The sequence below is a fragment of the Notolabrus celidotus genome, chromosome 23 (assembly GCF_009762535.1).
Source record: "Notolabrus celidotus isolate fNotCel1 chromosome 23, fNotCel1.pri, whole genome shotgun sequence".
Lineage (NCBI taxonomy): Eukaryota > Metazoa > Chordata > Actinopteri > Labriformes > Labridae > Notolabrus > Notolabrus celidotus.
This window is the reverse complement of record NC_048294.1, coordinates 17395852-17405615: the sequence shown is the minus strand read 5'-3', so window position 1 is coordinate 17405615 and position 9764 is coordinate 17395852. Positions and strand designations below refer to the sequence as shown.

Below are 9764 nucleotides of genomic sequence, written 5' to 3'. Positions count from 1 at the left end.
AGCATCCGCTTGAGGCTGGCTGCAGAAACACCGGCAACCACATACACACCAATTCAAAAAAGACGATCTTTGCAGCATTAATAAACATGTTTACAGCCTGGTTCAAAAAATGGCTTGGCTCTACACGGCTAATTTCTCTATCGGCACACACTGTACGGGGGTATATTTTTTTTCTTCAGAAAATATTAAGATTAAGAGTTTTTGCCCAAAAAAGGACATGACTGACTTGACTGACTGGCGGGAACACATAGCTGTTGGCTAGGAGGCATAAACTCCGCCTTTTTACATCACACATTGGTTGAGTTCCGCATTACCAATATGAATGACGCCACCAATTGGCTTCAAAACAGAGCGCAGGAACAGATGGGTGACGTCGCGGATACTACGTCCATTATTTACACAGTCTATGCTTTGGACTGAGCCAGGCCTTCTGTCTCCTCCTGAACTAAGATAAACTAGAGTAAGCTAAGCTCACTCCCTCCCAGGCTATAGCTACATTTTAAAAGACAGATATAAAAGTGGTTGTCTTTTTTTGACCTTGTAATAGTTTGTATTCAGATCTATAATCTGTGCTGAAAGGTTGTGGAAACTTCCACAGGTGATGATTGGATGAAGTTACATCAATAAAGTTAGCATGTCCACATACCCTCAAAGGGACATGTTATTGTCACCATCAAATACAACACACAAAAAGTAATCTCATACCACAACAGGAGTTCTGATTTCATTGTGAAGACGCATTCATAGGCAGGGGCGTGTCCAGACTTTTGTGTCTAGGGTGACCAACACAAAAGAATGACATTTATTTCCCTTTTCTTTCTCAAATCAGTCTACTTTTGAGCATCATGTTTCATGTACAGTCTTTAACTTTAAAATTTTGCACAACAGACAAGACAGACACATGAAAGAAAATTACCAGCAGCCTGCCAAACCACATCCAAATAATAGGTTTCCACATAAGTCCTGATGATGACAAGGCATATAGGCATTCATAGTTAAGGATTTTCCACCCAATCCTGTACATCTTTCAGGACACGCTCCAGTTCATAGGCAGGAACCAGGAAGCAAACCTTGATTGAGGTTTCTTGAGGCGAAAACAGGGTGATTTCCCAAAGAAGTGACATATTTTGTGTGTGTGTGTGTGTGTGTGTGTGTGTGTGTGTGTGTGTGTGTGTGTGTGTGTGTGAGCTGTGTGTACAGTAACTGCAAGCTACATTCAAATTAAGTTTGATCCAAGTAAGACGACATTAACATACATTTGTAAGGATCATTGAACTTTGACTAAAAGCAACTACACGTTCCCTTGAGATCCCTTTTGAATTAGAATAAAAACATTTAAATATGTTTTTCTTTATTAATGAATTATATTAATTGTAATGATGCCGAGGATTTCAAGTGCTCTCTTAACCTCTTGGTTTCTGAATGTTGTCTTGTTTGTAATTCAGGTCATCCACACTCACTCTTGTTCTTACTACTAAAATTCCTGTAGCGATTAGATCAATAATTTATCTGTTTGGGTTCAAGGTGCACCCTCAAGGCGGTGAGTATTCTTTGGTCCCATATCTTCACGAGTGTTTCTGCCACCATAACAGTGATAACAGTGTTGGTATTGATATGCAAATGGTATGTTTGTCTGGTCAGGTTTATATAACAGGCTATGTGTCCTTTGAGGTTTCCTATAGTTAAAAAAAAAACCTGCAACTCAGCAGGTTCTTAAATCAATAAATACATGGCAATGTGCTTGACTTCTTAAGTTTGCATTGGTTGTATGAATGTTTTTGTAAGAATCAAGTGTGTGTGAAAGTTAACAACTGCATATAAATTGGTCCCTCCCTGGGGCAAAAGTCCAACTTGTCTGGCATAGATTATCTGCTCTATTGTCTCTGTCTTACAACTGTGTCTCTTTACCTGACACATTTCAAATATGGAGAACTGATCTGTTCTGAATATATAAATATGTTGAGACTTGTCAGTAAGGGGTTATATCCTCATGTCTGAATAGTTTTAACAAACGAGAGCTATGGTCAGTATTAAAACAGATAATCAGACCATCCATAATATACCAGTAAACAGTGTTATAATAATCAGAAAGGTTTTTAAAGGGTTAATAATTGTACCACAGGTGGGTAGGCCTTGTGCATGTGGCGGGACATTTTGATCTCATGCTCTTATGCAAAAGTTTTAATCCTATGTGCTGAGTATGGAGAAATCAGAGCAGCAGTCCTAAATGTTGGCCGTTTAAAGAAACAGAGTGAGGGAAAAAAGGAGGGCAAGCACATAGACAAAGGGGGAGAGAGAGAGACTAGACCAATAGGCTGAGGGTTGAGGGGATTGTGTAGAGAATAAACAGAGAAGTTACAGAGCAGTGGCCATTCACCTATTCATGTGGAGCAGCTCTTTGCCAGTTGACTGAGCTCATGTGCCCTCCACAGTTTAAACCCACTTTTGATTGTTTGCCAGGAAAGCAGGCGTAAACAAAAGCAGCTATTTCAGTCATGTGACTCTTTGACAATAAGTGTGTCAATCAGATGCATAAAAAGCCCAAAGATTACATATGTATGTAAGTATAATCAATAGATTGCTTCATATCAGCACATGATTGACCCCTGGTACATTTTTGACATTGGATGTATTGAAGACATTCTTTATTTAGCCAGCACAGTATTGCAGTTAAAGTGAGTAAGAACTGAGAACCTAATTAAAACTAGTAAGAATAAAAAATGTCACCTTGGGTCCTGAGAATTGACTGCATAGAAACAATAGATGACATAATAGCTCTCCAAAAGTGACGTAAAAAAAAAATCACAGCTCCCCTGGCTGCAGTAGCTCACTAGCTGTGCCACCTCCTTGTTCACAGATGGGACATGTTTCAAACTTTAATAATCAAAATGAACAGCGAAGTGTGTTCAAAACTTACTTTTTGTTATTACAAGCAGCTCGTTGGTTTTTTCTTAGCAGTTAACCCTTTGAGGTCTAAGGCATTTTTCTCTACTTTTGATGTCTGTTTTTTGTGTTATAAGGCATGTATAACCTCATAGGAATGGGGCACACCAAAGTAATATACATCTTTTTTTCAGAACAACCTGAGGATTCAGAATATCTATCCCCAAAAAACGTAAGATGAAGACCTGAAAAGGCTTCACACCATAAATACATTGTAAAAATAAAAGCGAAAATTAAAAATTTGAGAAATATGGGAAATAAGATGTAAAAAAAGGTCAAATACATTTGGCTTTCTAATTGGTTGTTCTGTCCTGGTTATCAGAGAGAAGTGAAATAAAGACTGTAGATATTGCAGATCCTACCCATTTATTTGAAAAAAATAGAATTTTGACTGAAATGTTAGTTTTGTCATTTATGTTCATGTTTGCTTATACCTGTCTTTTATCATAAGAAATTGTGTCTGATCCAGAGGAACATTTACACTCCCTGACCACTAAAGGGTGTAATAAAAATCGTGTAAAGACCATCTAAACACCAGGCAGTGTGATTACAGCCATAAGACCATACATAAGAAAAAAACTCTAAAAAAGAATGGAACTACACGTTATTTATTCAAAACACACAATAAACAAGCCTCCTCCGCTGTATATTTGTGCTTTGAAGCCATTTTATTTACATCTTATCTCCGTCTCTTATCTCTGCCTCTTCTCTTTCTCTCTCTTTCAGCGTTCCCTCTACCTCTGTGCGAAACTTTGAGTTTCCTGCCCCTCCCATCTCCTACATATGAATGGGCTGTATCAGTCCGCCCATATCTCTTATTGGTCTGAGACAGACCCAGAGGTCACAGACACAGCCACTGATTGGACACGCCCCATATACAGAGGCTATAGAATTTGAAGCAGAGGTCACTGGTTCAACACCCAACCTTGACTCTTTACTGCATGTTATCTCCCTCTCTCTACTCCCCACATTTCCTGTCAGATGTCTAATGTAGCAAAGGTAATGTGCCACAATAGTAACTCAAATAAGTAGTTCTCATCATGCCATTCAAGTGTTAAATAGTTATTTTATGCTATGAATTGATCATATTGCCACAATTGGCTGCCCTTTTTAGAGTTTTTTTTTTTTTTTTTTTGCTTTCATGCCTTTATTTAGAGACAGGACAGTGAAGAGAGTAGGAGGAGAGAGGCACAAAATGAGGGATTGAGCCAGAGCACTGCAGCCTCTGTATATGGGGGCTGTGATTCAACCACTGAGCTAAACTGGTGCCCAGCGAATGGCAAATGCAGCTCCAGGCAATGCTGTATACTGGATTAGTACAGTAGCAGAGGAGCTGCGAAAGGACATGTAACAAACACTAACACAGGAGTCATTGAACTTTCTAAACCTATAAGTATTTGCTTTAAACCGACAGACTGCTGCAGACTGTACCAATCTGAGGGTTCTTTGTCGCTTTATTGTTAAGCCAAATACATCTTTTCATTAGCGTAAGGTGACAGACATCCATACTAAAGCTCCAAGAGCCAATCCTTACTACTCAGACACAGCTGAACACTACATATCTTTATTTTTGACAATTACTGTTAAACTACAGCAGATCTTTTGACTTGTTCTAGCAGGAAAACCACAGGTGTGACTTAGAAAATTATGTAGGCCCAGTTCCAATCCACTGTCGTAAACTATGCTGTTAACTACATGCTGATAAATAGATTTGCTCACTCATTACGGAAATCTCAAACTGAAGCCTGCATGTGAAATAGTGAAAGTGTCCTCTTTCATTTACAAACATTTATCTCTCTGGGATGTAACATTACATAAAGTATGCTCAAAGTGCAAACATAAAAAAAATGCTGACCTTGTGAAAGTGGAAGAGAAGGTATTACATTGTGACATTAAATGTTTGTAACACCTCACACAATGATTCACTTCCTTTGCACTTGTGCAGCGCTTGAAAAGCAAACTCATGCACCCTCTTTCATGTCTCCTTAAGAAGAAATCAAATTGTAAGAACTTGTTTGGCCAAACTTGTGAACTGATGATCAAATCTTGTGTTTTTATGACTTGTACGATAATGTACATAGGGGTTGTGTTCTGTCAGTGACACAGTTAGAGGTTGCAATCTGTTATATAACAGTTGGCACAGTCTTATCATTACTATGGTTAAACTGGAAGTTATATCCCTTCTTCTCAATGTCTTCAGTCCTCACATCTGATCTCAGATCATGGAGAAGGCTCAATGCTTAAAAGCCTATTAGCTGTTGCCAGAGAATCATAATTATGTGATTGAATGTATAGTGGCTCCTATAGTGGCTCCCATCTAACTCATCTACATTCCATCTACATTCTGAACAGATGAAGATTTCCTCACAGAGCGGGCCTTGTTTCAGTCACAGAGGACATGCAAGTTATTTTATTCAAGCAATACATTTGAATGCTCAAAAACAGTGTCATCGGTGTACACCTTGCTTCTGCTCTCTGTGAAGGTGAAAGGTTACCTTGATGATAAATATTGAACCATGCCAAACACACTCTGTAATATTTGTACACCCTTTTTATGTACACAAAGTGACAACAGAACTAACATTTAGAGTCAGTAACACAGAGAAGGAGCATCATAAACATTCTTTTAGCTAGTTCCAATGTGGCATAGCGACTCCAGTACCGGTGATGTAACACTCTGGCACACTGTCATTGGCCCACTTGGCATTTCTGAGAGGACTCGCTCTGCTGCAGAGGAGTTGGGTGAGAAACTATGAGAGCATGGTATTAATCACAACCTTTCAAAGACCGCCTGAGGACTAACAGAAGGAGAGACAATGAGTGTAAGACAGACAGGGGAACAGTACGTTTAAAGCACATTATCAGAGAGAGTTTTGTCAAAAAGAAGAACAAAGTAAAGAAAAATGATGGGATATTTACTTCATTGGGATTCCCAGACCTTATCCAATATATTCCTCTTAGGGACGTCACTGACACAGACTTTATCTGGAATAGATAAGAGAACACACAAGAGTTGAGAAACAATCATAAACATACCGGTGTCCCATCTATATGACTGTGTAGGAAATATTGAACTTAAGTTGAGCATTACAACATATTGTTGGTCTCCTGATTTGTGTCCTGGTGGCTCACATTTCTCCCTTGCTCCCTTAAATGTTGATTTTTATTGAAATGTCTCTACAATAATGAGGTTCCAGGTCATTTTCTCACTAAAATAAGGGTAGGATCAAGTGTCTGGGATTTCCAAATGAAGTTGCATGCTTGTAAATTGCATGGTTCCTGAGATAAAAACACAGTAGTCTATTGTCCGCCTTACAAAGCAGGACTACAAAGCACCCTTCTGAGACCCTGTAATCAAATCCTTCCCTTTCCTACTATTTCCTGCACCAGAGCTTTTTTTCTTTCTGTGCACCACAACTGATCTTTGTAAAAAATCTTTCCACTTTTTAATTTGATAAGGACTTTACTCAATACGTTCATCAGCCACATCCTATTGGTATGGTTTGCATAATTTGAAGTAAGTGTTGTGCATTCTCCTTTTTGAAGTGTGGTAATACAGTTACAGCAGGTAAGAACCGAGTAGTTAAACAATCTACTGTGACAAAAAATGATTTTTTTCGTGAGCCCTCAAAAACAAGACCACTGTATTAGCTAGCATAGACTGTCGTTAGTATAAAAAGAAAATATGTAATAAGACATTTAAAAAGACCTTGGTTTTACTGTTCCAAATGCATTTGTTTATAATGAATGTGAATGTTTGATCTGCATTCTTTTGTATGACCATTTTCACTTTAATTAACATAATATGTATTGTTTGCACACTATAAGACAAGGTTACCCTATATGCTAGCAATTCATTAACAACTATAGCAAGTGTGCCAACAAACACTTTTTTCTTACAGCAAGTAATTTATTACAGTAGCCATTTTGTCCTTTCTTAATAGGAAACCCAAAAGTAAGATTGATGAAATATCAAGAGCCTAGTTCATGTTAACCTTCATTAACTCAGTTTAAGCCTTTTGGAATCAGACAAAGCTGGAACCACAAAGTTGTTGCACATTTTAAGTTGTAACACAGAATTCCATAACAAACAGTTACCTATTTACATATCCAACAAACATGGAATAACACTAGCATTCACTAGCAGTTGTTTCTCGCCCTGGTAAGTAAAATATTTACTTTGTGGGTTTAAGCACCTAGAGTTTTTACAATATAGAATTTGTTTTTAAAGCAGTTGTTTTAATAGCAGCTTCATTCCTGTTGATAAAATGACTGCTGTGAAAGTTTATTTGTGGACTAGTTAACCATTTTGCAAATAGGCAAAACCCTTGTTGTCAACTTGCTGGGTTTGTTTATTATAATGAGAGGTTTTATTCTTATATTGCTTTATTTCTCTGACACCGTGTCATCAGACGCAGTAAAAAATACCACGTGCCATGACAATGTTATTATTAGCACGAACTGTGCTATTCCCGCCGAACACATCCACATGTACAAAAGGAAAAGGGCCAATTATTTCGTGAAACAGTAACATTTTCTTGTCTTTTCATCCTATTATCCTTGGGGTCAATTGGACCCCATTCAATGTTAACGTCTCTAAATTAATGACTAACATCATTTTTTTGGCTTAATATTTCATGACTTTTCCTAATTTAATGGGGGACAGAGAAAACCAAATGCTGGGAAATGTTGATGTTTCCAATTTCCTGTAAAAAAAAATGTACGCATCGGTGTTCCTTGGGTCCAGGCTGTTTTAGTTGTATATGACACAAGAAATATCAAAATTTTACACACATTTGTTTTGGATGATATTGTGGTCACTATAACCAAGACAAACCTGCATGTGACAGCAGGAGCTGGGATTGAACCGCCAAACTATAGATTGAGATATAATATTTCCAGCCACCATGTCTCTAAAGACATTCAATGATGTGTCCTGTGTCATACGTTTGGATAACATAGAAACAAGGCAGGGCTGATGAGAGCATGACAAACTTGCAGCAGTTTGATGTAAATTTTTTACAAATAAAGTCCTTCTGAATGTTTTAAAACGTGTTTATTCTTAAAATAGAATTTGTTCAAAGGGCTATGTAGGTAGTCAACAAAGAAACATAAAGTACCTGACACATAAACCTGGGTAACAATCAGTTTCTGGAGGTTTAAATTGCTGGGGTCAAATTGACTCATATTATAACGATGTTAGTAAATTTGAGGGTAACAGGAGGGCTACACAATTCTTGACGAGGCTGCAAAGTTTTGTTCAGGTCAGGCTCTTGGCTTCCATGACATTAAATCATCTCTCATCATTGTCATGTTATTGCTACAAGGTGCTCTCCAGTCTCGAGCTCTTTAAATCGTGCCGCTTGCTGCGTGCTGGAATGTCCTCTTCTGTGATTGGCTGACAGCTGAGGGGGAGTGCCGGGTTGCGTCATGTCAGAGAGAGGGATGAAAGCTTCTGGAGAGAGAGAAGGAGAGAGAGAGAGAGAGAGAGAGAGATTAACAAGGAGTAAGAGGCAGCAGGCGCAGTAGCAGACTCCTATATCCGCCAGACGAGGACGGACGGTGCCAGCTGCTAGCTCAGTTAGCAATAGTTGACAGTTAGCAACTAGCTTCAGAGTCCTAGCGCCTTGATCACATATGAGGGACTGAGGAAGTGTGTGTCTGTGTATGACAGCGTGCGTGACTGTGTGCGTGTCGACGCTTTAAGCCGTCCCTAAGTCACTCCGTGTGTTTGTGTGTAGCCTACCTGTGTGTGCGCGCGAGAGTTTGTGTACATATACACCCCCTATCTCCTCCCTCTTCAGAGCTGCAGTGTGTCTGTGTTTGTGTGTGCAAAGGAGAAGACACACGTATAAACACACTCTGATAGCCGACAGTTTACACTCGGTGTCCTGTTACAGCGGATTCACAGCGTTTACTGTCACCGACACAGCTCCAGCATGTGAGTACTGATGGAGAACGCGTGTGCATACCAGTGGAGTGGTCGTGTATGTGTGCATGTGGCTGTCATTGAGTGCATTTGAACTGATACCAAACTATTTCCCCTTCCCTCAGCTCTGTATTAGCTACATGTGTGACCTCAGTTGCTCGCGTGCTTTCAGCGTGGACAGAAAAGATGTTTCAAGTTTAGTCAAACTGGTATAGTTGCACAGAGAAGAGCTACACTCAATAGAAGTTGCCCACGAAGTAAATGCTGACTTAGGCTGACTATTTTGCTAACCTAACCGAGTTATGTCACGGCTAACTTAAACTCTTTGAATGTGTTAAATGTGACGTCTCCTCGTGGTGGTTGCCAAAGTGGGGTCAAAGGGTTCTGATCTGATGTGGTTGCATGGGACCCTTCTCAAAATGAGCTGCTTTATGAATGGACTTTTGTACTAATGTGTTTCCACAATGAGAAAACGTGCAGCAAATGTTGCTTTTGTTGACATGGTGAGGTGCATTTAGAATACTGTGCTGTGTGGAGATTTATATTTGTTATCCTGATGTTGAAATGAGTTCGAGGCAGCTCTGTGGGGACTACATTTCCCACTGTGCCTCCTTATCAGAGGTGTCCAAAGTATTCCCATTCATTTCTCAAGTAGAAGTATAGATACTAGGGTTTAAAAAGACTTCTGTAGAAGTTGAAGTATCAACCCAAGCTTTTTACTCAAGTAAAAGTGTAAAAGTACTGGATCAAAACTACTTAAAGTATAAAAGTAAAAGTAATGTAAGGGGGGAAAAAAGTCATTTAAGGACGAAAGCTTAGGCTGTGCCACAGGGGCCTATAGTGCACTACATCACTTCCCCCCCAAAAAAACACGTTTCCAAAGGCCATGACT

At 39.1% G+C, this 9764-nt stretch overlaps 1 protein-coding gene and 1 long non-coding RNA gene across 2 annotated transcripts in view; one reads left to right on the top strand and one right to left on the bottom strand.

The window, feature by feature from the left end:
• Positions 1–7980: 7980 nt before the first annotated feature.
• LOC117807147 lies at positions 7981–9031 on the bottom strand. The gene is made up of 2 exons (XR_004629913.1): positions 8690–9031; positions 7981–8398 (listed from the first exon to the last, which is right to left on the bottom strand). It is a non-coding gene; the product is annotated as an uncharacterized LOC117807147 (long non-coding RNA).
• LOC117807144 (pyruvate carboxylase, mitochondrial-like) overlaps positions 8374–9764 on the top strand; it is a 408892-nt gene continuing 407501 nt past the window's right edge. Inside the window, exon 1 of the mRNA XM_034676222.1 lies at positions 8374–8884. Coding sequence (XP_034532113.1) covers positions 8883–8884 — 2 coding nt within the window. The 5' untranslated portion in view covers positions 8374–8882. The remainder of the gene's footprint in view (positions 8885–9764) is intronic.